This window comes from Rattus norvegicus, chromosome 1 (genome assembly GCF_036323735.1).
Source record: "Rattus norvegicus strain BN/NHsdMcwi chromosome 1, GRCr8, whole genome shotgun sequence".
Taxonomy (NCBI): domain Eukaryota; kingdom Metazoa; phylum Chordata; class Mammalia; order Rodentia; family Muridae; genus Rattus; species Rattus norvegicus.
Window position 1 is genome coordinate 250,536,835 of NC_086019.1, and position 13,780 is coordinate 250,550,614.

Here is a 13,780-nt window from a genome sequence, read left to right on the forward strand (position 1 = left end):
CCAACCCTTCAGCACTTGTTGACAGAGCTATCGTGCTGTGTAACTAGCTTTGCTGGTTAGAGTCATCTGGGGAGAGGGACCCTCAATTGAAATAATGTCTCCAGCAGCCCGGCCTGTAGGCAAGCATGTAGGGCATTTTCCTGATTAATGATTGATGTAGGAGGGCACAGACACTGTAAGGGGCCTCCCTGGGCACACAGTCTTAGGTTCTACAAAAAGAAGCCAAGCTTAGAGAGCCGTGGGGAGCAAGCCGTAAGCAGTGTTCTTCATGGCCTCAGCTCCAGTTCCTGTGTTGAGTTCCTACACTGACTGACTTCCCTCCATAATGAACTGTAAGCTGTAAGTCAAATAAACCCTTTCCTTCCTGAGTTGTAGCCAGTGTGCAACAGAAGCAAACTAATCTACATGCCTTATCTTTCCTGAACTCAAAGCATGCTGAATGGTCTGGTGTAAATGTACAGAAAGGGCGGTGAGCACTGCTGACCGACCGAGAGTCACAGCAGAACAAGTGCCAGTCTGTCAGCTCCTTCCCAGGGAGAGACAGGCAAGTGTGTGCTCTTACCAGGTTCATATTCTCTTTGCTGGCTTTCTTCAGTTCCTCCATGGCCACAGACTCTGGAGCAGGGGAACTGTTTTTCTTTTCTGAAGTCATCTGACTGCCCAGGACTTTGCGCTGATTTAGAAACAGAAAATATTTTATTTATGAGCATTTATTATTTTGTAGTTATCTGGCTTTCAAAACTACAACCTCCTCAGTTTAAAAAAAAGCTTATCAGCAGCCTGATAATTTCTGTACAGACTGGGGCCATGTCATATAAAGGAGGGAAGGATAGAGCAAAAGCCAAGAATGACTGTTTCTCTGGGTGACTTAAACTGCCTAATATTAGCTAATAACAGCACATCTGGATCCCAGTCACTCTCGAGGGTTGGGCTTTTTTGGAAAAATGGGTGTTGGGGGGGGGTCCCCTTCTCCTCTCCACTAAGGGAGCCACAGACTAGGTCTCCTCTAAGATTCTGTTTCTCTGTCCTTCCTCACACAAGACAAGTAAATGTGCAAAAACTGTCTGAGTTCCTAATGCAGGCACAAAAGGCCCCTCAGGATGGTCACGTGACCACTGACACACAGAACAGGAGTACGAGGCCTTCTGAATAGCCAGAAAACAACGTGAGCTGCTGAGGCAGAGAAAGTAACAACTCCATCTTAGAGAAACCCTGCAGCAAAAACATCGTCAAAAATCACACACACACACACACACACACACACACACATACACACCTAAACTAAACTGAAAACCTAAAGCATTAACCTCTGATTATAACTAACAACAGCAGGGCCAGGTATTTACATGACACCATCTAGAGCGAGACCGTCTTCAGACCCACTGTCAGACACCTCTGAAAAACTGGAGGAAGCAAATCTCTAAAAGTTTCTATTGTTTAATTTTTTTTTTAAATTTACTGTGTGTGTGTGTGTGTGTGTGTGTGTGTGTGTGTGTGTGTGTGTGTCTGTGTGTGTGTGTGTCTGTACAGGTGCCTACAGAGGTGGCAGCATCAGACCCCCTGGAGCTGAAGTTATAGGCCATTGTAAGATGCCCAATATGGGTGCTAGGAAATGAACTCTGGTCCTCTCTATAAGACCAGCTGAGCCATGTCTCTACCTCCCAAAAGTTTTAATTTTTAAAAGACATAAAAATCAAATAGATTTTTTTTAAAAGCCAAATAAGCTAAAACACACACACACACACACACACACACACACACACACACACACACCCCAACATGAGAAAAATAAGGCCTGTATATCCTCTCTTCAGAAGGCAGGAATCACTCGAGAATGCTGAACTGGGAATGCCAGGGTTCAGGAGATTAGCTCTAAAGCTTCCAGCAAATTTTCAAAAGGGCATCTTCAGTTGGACCTGGCATGTACAAAGTCCTAGGTTCAAGCCCCAGGACCACTAACCAATAAAAACAGTACTGAAATTCTTCACTGCAGAGCTCCTGAGCAAACGGCCAGTTCAAGCGTCTCCTTGTTTACAATGCAGCTACCTTACCCTTCTGCTTCATAGTTTGCTCTTGTAGCGTCTGTATTTAAAGCTGTTGTTCTGGGATGAATGCAGCTCAATGGTAGACTGCTTGCTCACATATGAGCCCTGGGTTCAGATGATAGTGACATAAAAAAAGTATGTTCTAAAATGTTTTATTGGGGCTGAGAGATGGCTCAGTGGTTAATGGTAGTGGCAGCTCTTCCAGAGGTCCTGAGTTCAATTCCTAACAACCACATGGTGGCTCACAACCATCTGTAATGGGATCTGATGCTCTCTTCTGGTGTGTCTGAATACAGCAATAGTGTACTCATATACATAAAATAAATAAGTCTTTAATTAAAAAAGAAAAAAAGAAAAGGCCTTTTTCCAAATTCTGTCCCCTTAGCAATTAACCCTTTCTAGGACCCCAAGGACCAGAATTAAGTTGTTTATGCACCAGAGATAAGATACGAATTCCCTGAGAACCTATGTGGGCAGCAGGAGCACAGGCTTACCTTGATAAGCCCACTGAAGGAGCGTGAGCGGGCTCTCTTCTGGACCCTGGGGGTAGAAGGTTCTCTCCCTGGTGTTTGAGTCAAAGACTGCTTATGGAACTACAAAAGAATACAGAGAACACTTATTAATATTGTGCCATCAAGAAACGGCAGTGTAGGGCAAATACTACCTGAGTGTGAACACCCAGAAAGTCAAAGACTCTGAGGATGGCTGGGATGGTTGACAGACAATCCCAAAAGCAGAAGTGACACTCAAAGACACAAACAAAATGTACTCAATTACTTGGAGAAGTCCTGAGACTCAGATCCTCCGAGTAAGGATCCCTGTCCCTGCTTTACAGACAGGAAACCAAAATCCAGAGTGCTTATGAGCCTGTCTAAGATCTGCTAGTGAACCAGAATTATTTTTGCATCAAGTACCTTGGAAACAGAATGTTATTAATATAAACCAAGGTAGCCCTCAGTTTAACAAACTATATGCCAGGATTTATTTTTAAGATAGAGTCTCATGTATGTAGCACAGGCTGGCCTCAACTCTCTATATGGCCAAGGATGACCCTTAATTCCTAATCTTCCTGCCTCCGTCTTCCAAGTCCTTTTTTCTCTTTTTTTTTTTTTTTTCCCCCCGGAGCTGAGGACCGAACCCAGGGTCTTGTGCTTGCTAGGCAAGCGCTCTACCACTGAGCTAAATCCCCAACCCCCATCTTCCAAGTCCTAATATGATAAGCCCAGATGGCCATACCCAGTTTATGAAGTGTCAGGAATCCAGCCTACCGTGCATGGATGTAGAACAAGCCCTCTACCAACTGTGCCTCTACCTTCCCAAGCTCCTCAGCCAGAATGCGCCTAAGGTATCGACGCTCTTTAACTAGAGCTCACAGCTGTTGGCCAGAACTGCTATGAGGGGAAAGAGACTAAATGCAGACTTCGAATGCTGTCAGCTCTTTGTATGGGGGCGGGGGGCACTGTATGATCTGTACCAGTGCTCTCATTTGATATTCTCTCTCTATCTGTGTGTGTGTGTGTGTGTGTGTGTGTGTGTGTGTGTGTGTGTGTGTGTGTGTGTGTAGCTCTGACTGTCCTGGAACTCACTATGTAGAGGAGGCTAACTGAACTCACACAGATCTGCCTGTCTCTACCTCTCTACTGCTGGGATTACAGAAGTATGACACTCTTAAACCATCTCTATGGCCATGACAAAATTCGTGCAAAGGACTTTAACTATTGATGGAAACAGCTCAGTTCCCAATAGTGCCTGATACGTTCTTATCTTGCCTTATTCTAGAGATGTACCCCTCCCCCCAAAATAAAGACCTCACACCTTACCTCCAAAACCCCAAAACAAGCAAACACAGACACCAGGATTCCTGTTTAACACACCCAGACCCTGCTTTAGGCTGTTTTCTAACCACAGACAATTCCATCAGGAAGAGCTGCCTCTTCTGCCCTGCCAGGCACTCTGTGCATCCTCTCCTCTACACACATGACGGAGGCATGTTACTATTACTCTTTCACCATGCTGGGAGTTGAAATTCAGAAATTATATCCCTGGAAAATATACAGCACTTAAATTCTGGAATAATAAATACATTGGATCTGCTGCTTCTCGCTAAATAAACCTGGGAGGGATTCTGTTAGGTGTCTCTGTATTGTATTGTACTCTGTAGGTATTCTGTATGGTTACAGATATTCTAAGCACAGTTAACTGCAGAGAGCTAAGCACTCCTACACCTCTCTCCAGAAGGACAGGAATACACTGCAATTCCATAGACGAGCCTGATTTTTGGCTGAGCCAAAGCTTGTTCCAAGAGACAGTGAAACTTCAATGTGACTCTGAGTGGTGTTCTCCGGTGATTCCTGGAGCCTGCATTCAAGCACCTGTCTGATAAGTTGTTTCTTCTTCGCCGAGTCAGGCAAGTTATGAACATGTTGGAAGAGTTCTCTCAGCGCCTCTTCTGTGTGCTGCTGGGTCTCCTCCTGCTGAGAATAGGAATCTACCCTGTTCTGTTTCTGAGGTCTTGCCCGTTGGAAGGACATGGCATGGCATGAGGTTGTCAGATCAAGATCATCCTAAAGAAAAATGGATAAGAAAGTGAGTTAATACTTCCTACTGATTTTGTTTTGGGTTCCCACAATAACTGATCAAAAGAAGAGTGGGAATGTCACATACTACTACCTCCAGGAACAATGAAAATGCTAATTACCAGACGAACAAAAATCTATTAATAAGGGTTCTGAATGGCCCACTTCCATAATCTGCCCAGAAAAATCAACATGCAGTTAGAATATTACCAAGCCAGGTAGTGGTGATGCACACCTTTAATCCCAGAACTCCAGAAGCAGAGGCAAACAGATCTCTGCGGGTTCAAAGCCAGCTTGGTCTACAGAGCTAGTCCAAGGGCAGCCAGAGCTACAAAGTGATACCTTGTCTCAAAACACCAAAGAATATTGCCATAGACAACTGTAGGTGTTTGATTTCTATTTCAAAACACTTTTTTTTTCCTTTTCTTTTTTTCGGAACCGAACCCAGGGCCTTGCGCTTGCTAGGCAAGCGCTCTACCACTGAGCTAAATCCCCAACCCCTCAAAACACTTAATTCCAAGTAATACTTGTTGCTATTCAATAAAGTAAGCTCTAAAGTATTAGTCCCAGCAGATAGAATAGTAACAACAAAACAAACATAAACAAGAACCTGAGGTAAAATTCAGCTTCATCCAGAAATTGAAGTGATAAACCAACCCTAGAGCCCACAGCTGCTGGGCTTGGCTGAAATTTTTTTCAACACGAACTACATGGCAGTAGGAAGGAATAAAAGCAACAGCTCTCCAAAACCCACACCTAGTTAAACTAGGTTTAAAATGCAGTTTCTCACTTAGTCACGCCTAATATCCACTGAATGAGAGAAAAAAAACGAACAGGAGTAGAAAAGACAATAATATAAGATGGCAGCCTCCAAGTCTGTCACTCTGGCTAAATCCAAGCCAGCCTTTCGCAGCGTCTCACTGCGACAATACTCTGCTGTAGTTTGTCTACTAACAGGTGTCACACATTTCTCTGTCTGAGCTCGTTTGCTCTCAGATGGTGCTGGTTAGCTTTTATTGACAACGTGACACAGACACCTGTCACTTGGGGAGAGGGAAGCCCCACTGAAGGACTGCCTAGATCAGATTGGCCTGTGGCCATATCTGTTTGAGATCAGAGTGTCCTGACTGTTAACTGATGGGGGAGGGCCTCGCCCACTGTGGGTGGCACCATCTCTAGGCAGGTGAGCCTAGACTAGTAAGAAAGCTAGCTACACATAAGCCAGGGAGCAAGCCATTCATTCATCCATTTCCACCTCAGGTTTCTGTTTAAGTTACTGCCCGACTTCCCTCGACGGTGAATTGTGACCTACAAGTATAAGACGAAGTAAACCCTTTCCCATCCCAAGTTGCTTTTGGTCACAGTTTATTACACCAACAGAAAGCAAAGTAGAATACAACTCTCTCTACACGTGCACACATAAGTGAGTGTGGTACCCATGAGGGCCAGAAGAGGATGCCAGTCTCACAACATGCATGCTAAGGACCAAACTACAGTCTTCTACAAGAACAGCAAGTGTGCTCAACAACTGAGCCACCACTCCAGCCCATGGGCTCAAATCTTTTAACTATTTGACAGTTTAACCACACCAATAAACTTGAATAAAAATTAGTTCTCTGAAACTGGGTGTGGGTGGATATCTGGCCTCTGCTGGGACTTGTACTCACACGCACATGCCCATACTCACGTGTATACACTTAAGTAAAATTAAACATTTTGGGGAGTAGGGTTTGGGACAAGGTTTCTTTGTGTAGCACATGGTGGCTCACATAGCTACTTTAACTCCAATTCTAGAGGATCCAACGCCACCGTTTGAGCTCCATAGGCTAATGCACACAAGTGATAAACTTACATACACTCGGTCACATACACATAAAATAAATATTTTAATTAAAAAATTTAAAAAAGGGGGTTGGGGGGCTGGGGATTTAGCTCAGTGGTAGAGCGCTTACCTAGGAAGCGCAAGGCCCTGGGTTCGGTCCCCAGCTCCAAAAAAAAAAAAAAAAAAAAAAAAAAAGAACCAAAAAAGGGGGTTGGGGATTTAGCCCAGTGGTATAGCGCTTGCCTAGAAAGCGCAAGGCCCTGGGTTCGGTCCTCAGCTCCGAAAAAAAAAAAGAAAGAAAAAAAATTTTAAAAAAGGATGAATTACATAAGACTGAACTTTTGTTACTATAATTAATGGTATATAAATGTTACTTAGATCATAGGCCAATAAAATACATACAGATTTTATGAACAACTTTAACTTATGATCTATGCCATGACACGCATGTAGAGGAGTCCCGAAACCAAGTGAGCATATAGGACATAGGACATTTTTATTTCAACAACTCCCATCTCAGTCTTGGTCCTGCTAACACAAATGACTAGACAACAGTAAAAGCACTGGCTGAAGGATGCTGTTATACTTCACTTAAAACTTAATTCTAGTCTTAATTCTTCCCTTGTTTAGACACCAGTTTCCTGTTCTTACCTTTGACACTTGAGTTCTGGAGCCCAAATAGTACAATCTGGCACATTCCCGAATATAAGCAGGGGCCTGGCAGGACATAAAGGAAACCAGGGCTCAGTGGGTAATAGGACCTAAAAATCTTTAGGCCACAGAAAGAGAACCATAACATTATCTAATGGGTGGATTACTCTAAAATGCCAAACACTTTCCAAAATACCACATTGACCAAATAGACACCTCCACAGATCTGATGGGAACTGTAGGAAGGCACCACAGATTTGATGGGAACTGTAGGAAGGCACCGCTGCAGCTGTTGCTCTTTTAAAAACAAAGTTAGCATGTGGTACTCACGAGCCAAAATAAAAATCTGGACAGTTCCCAGCGTCTCTCTCTGCCTCCTGAACTCTCAGCTCTTCCCGCTGCCATGCCTCTGCTCTAGCATCATGGGCTCTAACTGTCTAAAACTGAAAGCCTAAATTAAAAACCTTCTTTTATAAGTTGCCTTGGTTAGCCATGTTGGGTAGTATCTACCTTTAATCCCAGTACTTGGTAGGCAGAGGCAGGTGGATCTCTGTGAGTTCAAGGCTAGCCTGGTCTACATAGTGTGTTCTACAAGAGCCAGGGCTTATTAGAGAGATACTGTCTCGAACAAACAAACGAACAAACAAACAAGTGAAACAAAGCAAAAAAATAAAAAAGTTGCCTTGGCCATTGTGTCCTGTCACAGTAATAAAACACTAACTAAACACATGAAAAAATGTTCCACATCACTCATCTCTACGGACATCAGAACTATAATGAGACCCATTCTGCCCCTTAGGCTGACAATGATCAGAAAATAACTATCAGACAGAAGCGGGTGCTGGTAAGGACTTGGACCCCACTCTACTATTAGGAGATATGGAGAACAGTACAGGTAGTGCAGACATCAGTGTGGCAGTTTCTCAAAAACATTAAAAAGTAAGGAATGTCACACATCCATGTTCACAACAGCATTACAACAGCTTAACCATAGACGCAGTCTGAACGTTTATTCACATATGAATAGATTAGCAGTATGTGGAGTGCACACACAGAAATACTATGCAGCCTTCAGAAAGGAAATGCTTCCACACACTATTCTGTGGATAAATTTGAAGGCATTATGCTGAGTAAGCAAGTCAGTCATAAAAAGACAAAAAAGAAAAATCCTAAAACTTTAGAAACAGATCTACCGTAACAGAGAGACTCATTCTATTTCTATGTCTAGCCCTCCCCACTGTCCATTCTGCCTTACAATCCTAGACAGAGCCTCTCCTCCAGGGTCCTGCCCTGCCCCATCTTCCTTGTCCTACCACCCACCAAATGCCATCCCTCACCTACCTTAAAGAGTTTCTGAGAGTGTTTGATCATAAAAGCCATCCCCGTGTTTAACTTCGTGATATTCTCCTGAAGGTCATTTGCAGTGACCTAGTCAGTGGAAAGAGAACCAAGAGGGCACTAAGAGCCGGGCAGTGCTCACCAGGGCATGTTGCTGAAAGGACAAGGAAATCCTTGAGCTTCCTTCACTTTCTACTTCTGCTCATAGACACCTAAGCAGAAAACCTAAGCCGAGGATTCAAACACAGATGCAGAAAGGCAGTCTGCACCAGATGTCAAGGACACTGCTCTGTGGAGAATGGGAGTTCATCCAAAGAGCTGCCCATAAACACTACTAGAGCCGCCATCTTTCCACAACACAGTCGAACTGCAATGATCCCTCCTCTTGTTTCTCTTCCTCCTTTATGAAAGAGCACTCACTGTATGGGAATAAGACTGTTAGCACAGGTTAGACTGCTCTGTTGGCATACAATATTATCCCACAAGATCACACTGCTCTATTCTGAACCTTTAGAAATGAATTTATATTAATCCTTCAATCATTAAAAATCAATTTGATTTCTAAGGAGCATGCTTATTAAGACTGGAGTCACCTTATCTAGCCAAAATGAATATCTAGCCTCTTTAGCAGCTACAGTGACAATGTCCAGAAAGTGTCCATGAAGATTATTCGAGCCTGACCTATCAGAGAGGTCTCAGGAGGAGCCAGGCCCCTCAGCTTTGATAACTCCTAAACCCCTAACCTCATAAAGTGGAGGCTGGACCGTGGATCCTGGAAAACCCCACCAGCGTGCACCCGCAGGAGGAGCCCAGCCTGAGAAAATCAAGCCCTGAAGATCTTTCCCTCAGTACATACTAACATTTTTGGGCCACAGGACATGGGGCGCAAACATAAGAGCAAGGTTATGGGCAGACATCTTATTCTTGTCTTGCTTCTTCGCTGTTTGATACAGGAGATCAAGCAGTAACTTTAGCAAGTTCCGATTGGCTGGAGGGAGGATTAGGAAGAGCAGCTGCAGGGCCTCAATCTGCCGCTCCTTGTCTGGTATGTTAGTCTTATTTCCTTTATCATCAAACTGCATCAGATCTTGAAAACAAAACAAAATATTATTGGAAAGGAAGAAACAAACCAGCCAAAAACAAAAAAACAAAACAAAAAAACAAAAACAACCAATGTTATTTTGATTATTATTTTCCTCTCACTCCCACTAAAGAAAGAGAAGAAATAAAAAGAAAAATCAATCATATAGGAAATTAAAAACTGTTAATATTTTAGGAAGGTCCTAGATTCAAATACCAACACTATAAAAAATAATAAAATAAAATAGGCGATTGCAAGGTACTTCCTGTGTGACTACGAATGTTAGCAGGAAAAGCATGAGCCCCAGCACCATAACAAAGAAAAAGCAAAACATAAGGAACAATGTCAATATAATTCAACAACTAAAGACAACCCAATTTTAAATGTGGGAAAGCTTTAAGTAGAAGGCTAGGTGTGGTGACGCACACCCATGTGCCTGGTACTGAGGAGGAGGAGAGGCAGCCTGAGTCACCTCATCTCAAAAGAAAAGAAAAAAGGCAAACAAACTAAACAGACATCCTTCAGAGACAGTAACATACACGGGCCAGGCAGAGACACGCACCTATGGTTCTAGCTACTTAGGAGGCAGAGGTAGGATTGTGAGTTTGAGGCCAGCCTAGGTAACTTAGCATGGCCTGTCAATGTAAAGAAAGGGGAAGAGGGAACGGAAAGGAAAGAAGAGATGTCGTGAGAGTGATCGGTAAACCCGAGCACGCCGGAACGTCAGCTCTCTAAAATCACACCAACTGCAGTACCAACTGGCAGGGAGAGCATGAAGCCTTCTACTATTGGTGAGAGTACTACATGGTGCAACCACTCTCGGGTCTTTTTTAAAAATTGTATGTGTGCACTGCCCACTGAGGCCAGAAGAGAGCATCAGACCCCCTGAAACTGGAGTTACAGACAGTTGTGAACCACAAAGTAGGTGCTCGGAATTGAACGAGGGTCCTCTTAACCACCAAGCCATTTCTCCAGCCCCAGTGTAACCACTTTGGAAAACATGTGGGCCTCAAAATGTTAGTTACAGTTATGTCCCAGCAATACCCAAAAGACTGAAAATCAAGTCCACAGGCAGCTCTGATGACGTCAGCCTTCTGCTCTCCCCTGCTCACATACGCTGTGGCTGAAGGGTAAGTCAGAGGGAACCATGCCCTGGATTGTTCCAAGCAGCTCCTCTCCAACTGTGCTACAATTCAGAGTCCCAGGGCAGTCTGATGGAGGACATCAGATACTGCACCAAACACAGTAGAGAACTGACTCCAACAAATTGTCCTCTGACCCCCGTATACATGTTAGATCATGTGCACAGATCATACAAAATAAATATTTTTGTGGTTTGCCCTGAAGCTATCTGTATTTTGATGCTGATTCCACTGCCCCAAGGACAGCTGCCTAGTCATGCACTCAGGAATCAGGTGACTTCACCAGAACCTTTTTCCCATTGAATTTGTAAAGTACAGGTGAGGGGCAGGTACAGGATAGAAGGAGGCCTGTCATTAGAGGAGAAGGAAGGATGGGTGGGAGAGAAGTTTGAAGGAAAAGGAGGAGATTAGAACAGAAAGGAGAGACAGAGGAGAGGATGAGAAGCCATGGCAGATGATGTTAAGACTCTGCTCTGTGTATTTACAGGTTGTTACTAATGTTCCTATAAGATCCAATTATATCAGGGTTGGGGATTTAGCTCAGTGATAGAGCGCTTGCCTAGCAAGTGCAAGGCCCTAAGTTCGGTCCCCAGCTCCCAAAAAAAAAAAAAAGATCCAATTATATCTTATCAATTGGATCTAAGATTATTGTGTAGTGTGTTCTTTTATGTGACGGTTTGAGTGTAGGAAAGTGTGTGGCGGCCCAAAGACAACAATACATATATTATTTTTATATTTTTACAACAACAAAATATAATTTTTAAAAATGTTTAAAAGGGGGAACAATGAAGAGGAAGAAGACGACGACTGATCAAATCAAACTTAACTGCCAAGCTCTGTAAGGACTCAGAGGAGGCCAGTAGGCTCATGAAGACTGAGCCAACATCAGCGCACTTTAGAGAGTCACAAGCAACAGGACATCACAAAGGACTTTACTAAATTAAAAAACATATTTTCATCTCTTTCTCACTTCTTATACTCACCAGCAATTTTGAGGTGTACATGAAAATGTTTATGGGTCAGCAGGGGCTCTGGTAACTCTCCTAGAAACATCTTCAGCAGCGTGGCTACATCGTTTGAGTGAAACTCTCCTGAATCCAAATCGATGTCGGTCCCATTATTGAGAGCATCCCTCAAAAGCTGCTGTCGGACACTGTTGCCTGGTACTCTAAACAAGCCCTCTACTCGCAAGTCTGCTCAGCATGAACAGGCCAAAGAAACAAAAGAGAATCATGATTAATGTGCACAGAAGAAACATATCTTTCCCTTTAAAGACCTCCTTTCTAAAGGAGGTTTTGCAATATTTCTAGGGAAGTTTGAAACCTTTTGGGGTCCCTGAGCATCTGAAAATGACTAAGGTACCACTAGATACTGAATTTAACATAATCCATAGCAAAAAAAAAAAAAAGTAAGGTTCCTCAGAGACTCTCAGGATCGGAGTTCATCTATGGAAATTTGTGGTGCCTGTAAACTGTTTTCTTCAGCCAAGAATAAATGTAGTCTCTGCATTGTTGTGTGACTCAGAGAATTCTAATATATCACCCTGCAGCTGAGAGACTCTCAAAAGCTTTGTGTCATTCCCAATTAGCTGTTCCCACCCAACTAGTTCTTAAAAAGAAAGGTAGAAAGACACACAGTTTTGGTCTGATCTGGAAGAAGCTTGTCCACGTTTCCATCTTTGAGTGTCCCCCCAGTTCCAGAGTCTGAGTTCCATGCCCAAGGAACCAGGCAAGTGATAGCAAAGGGATGAATGGGGCCCACGTCGAACTGGAGAACACAGCCCTGTGCTCAGCAGATCAGATCCTCACAGCAGCTGGGCTGAAGGATGCCAGGTCTTCTCATCACTCAAACAAGCTGAAAACCTGGACTCTCCTCATCTTAAGTCCCTGATGGCTGGTTATGGTTTTAATATATCTTTGGCCAACAACAACAAAAAAACCTCCACAAATCCAGATGCCTCAAAAGCCATTTTCTTAAAATATTTATCTTTATTTTATGTACATTGTTTTGCCTGCATGTATGTCTGCGTGAGGGTGTTGGGTCCCCTGGAATTGGAATTACAGACAGTTGTGAGCCACCATGTGGGTGCTGGAAATTGAACCCATGTCCTCTGGAAAATCGAAGCCATCTCTCAAGCTCCTGCCTCAAACCCTTTTAAGAGGTGAGTCTGCAACCTCTGTTGTAGCTCCTCCTACATAGCACCTTACATCCAACAAGTCATAAGGACTGTGTGGTGATATTTTACATGTATCAAGTTGGGCTCTTGAACAACAACCCGCAGGCCTACTAAACCTGAAACGAGAAAATGTTACCCACAGAGTTCTGAAGATCAAAGTATCATGCTTTCTCAAATAAATGTCCTAACTCTTTAGGAACAAGGAATTGTTCCAGAATTCTCTGAGTTAAGAGGTAATTATGAGGGGCTGGAGAGATGGCTCAGAGGTTAAGAGCACTTACTGCTCTTCCAGAGGTCCTGAGTTCAATTCCCAGCAACCACATAGTGGCTCACAACCATCTGTAATCAGGTCTGGTGCCCTTTTCTGGTCTGCAGGTGCATACACGCAGGCAGAAAGCTGTGTGATGTATACATAATAAATAAATAAATGTTTAAAAAAAGAGGTGATTATGATTTCATAGACGTTATCTAATCTATCTACATCTTTGAAAACAAGGCAAATCAATAACTGATATGAAATTCAAAGAGAAATATATTTTTAAAAATTCTACCACCCAAAATTATCAGTGGTTCTTTTTGTTGTTATTGATGGGTGGTTGACACCTACTAATCCATTAGTCAACTCTCAGAGGAAAACTGGCCATTCCTCTTTAAACACAGGAGAGTGAAGCTTTGAGAGGCTTACTTTTGTGCAGATATTCAATCAGCTGGTATATCTGAGCAATGCCTTCCTCAGTCAATGGAGATCCAAACACCACTCCTTTTTCTGGAAAAAAAAAATGTCATAGGGCAAGGCTATATTATATTACATCAAGAGTACAAGGTCATCAGTGTAATGATTCTTTTTATGTGATTTATATATTTATATAGGGGCAGGGGCAAGACACACGGAAGGTGGTCCCATGACGACTTATGGAAGGTGGTTCTCTCCTTTCGCCATGTGGGTGCT

General features: G+C 43.2%; 1 protein-coding gene across 7 annotated transcripts in view; it reads right to left on the reverse strand.

The window, feature by feature from the left end:
- Arhgap19 (Rho GTPase activating protein 19) overlaps positions 1-13,780 on the reverse strand; it is a 47,003-nt gene that overhangs the window by 17,132 nt on the left and 16,091 nt on the right. For all 7 annotated transcript variants that reach the window (XM_039101420.2, XM_039101419.2, XM_063273204.1 and 4 more), the window contains 8 exons: positions 13,517-13,597; positions 11,639-11,848; positions 9,293-9,519; positions 8,436-8,522; positions 7,095-7,160; positions 4,418-4,609; positions 2,540-2,638; positions 563-673 (listed from right to left, as the gene is read on the reverse strand). In XM_039101420.2, the coding sequence (XP_038957348.1) occupies positions 563-673; positions 2,540-2,638; positions 4,418-4,609; positions 7,095-7,160; positions 8,436-8,522; positions 9,293-9,519; positions 11,639-11,848; positions 13,517-13,597 (1,073 nt within the window). The remainder of the gene's footprint in view (positions 1-562; positions 674-2,539; positions 2,639-4,417; positions 4,610-7,094; positions 7,161-8,435; positions 8,523-9,292; positions 9,520-11,638; positions 11,849-13,516; positions 13,598-13,780) is intronic.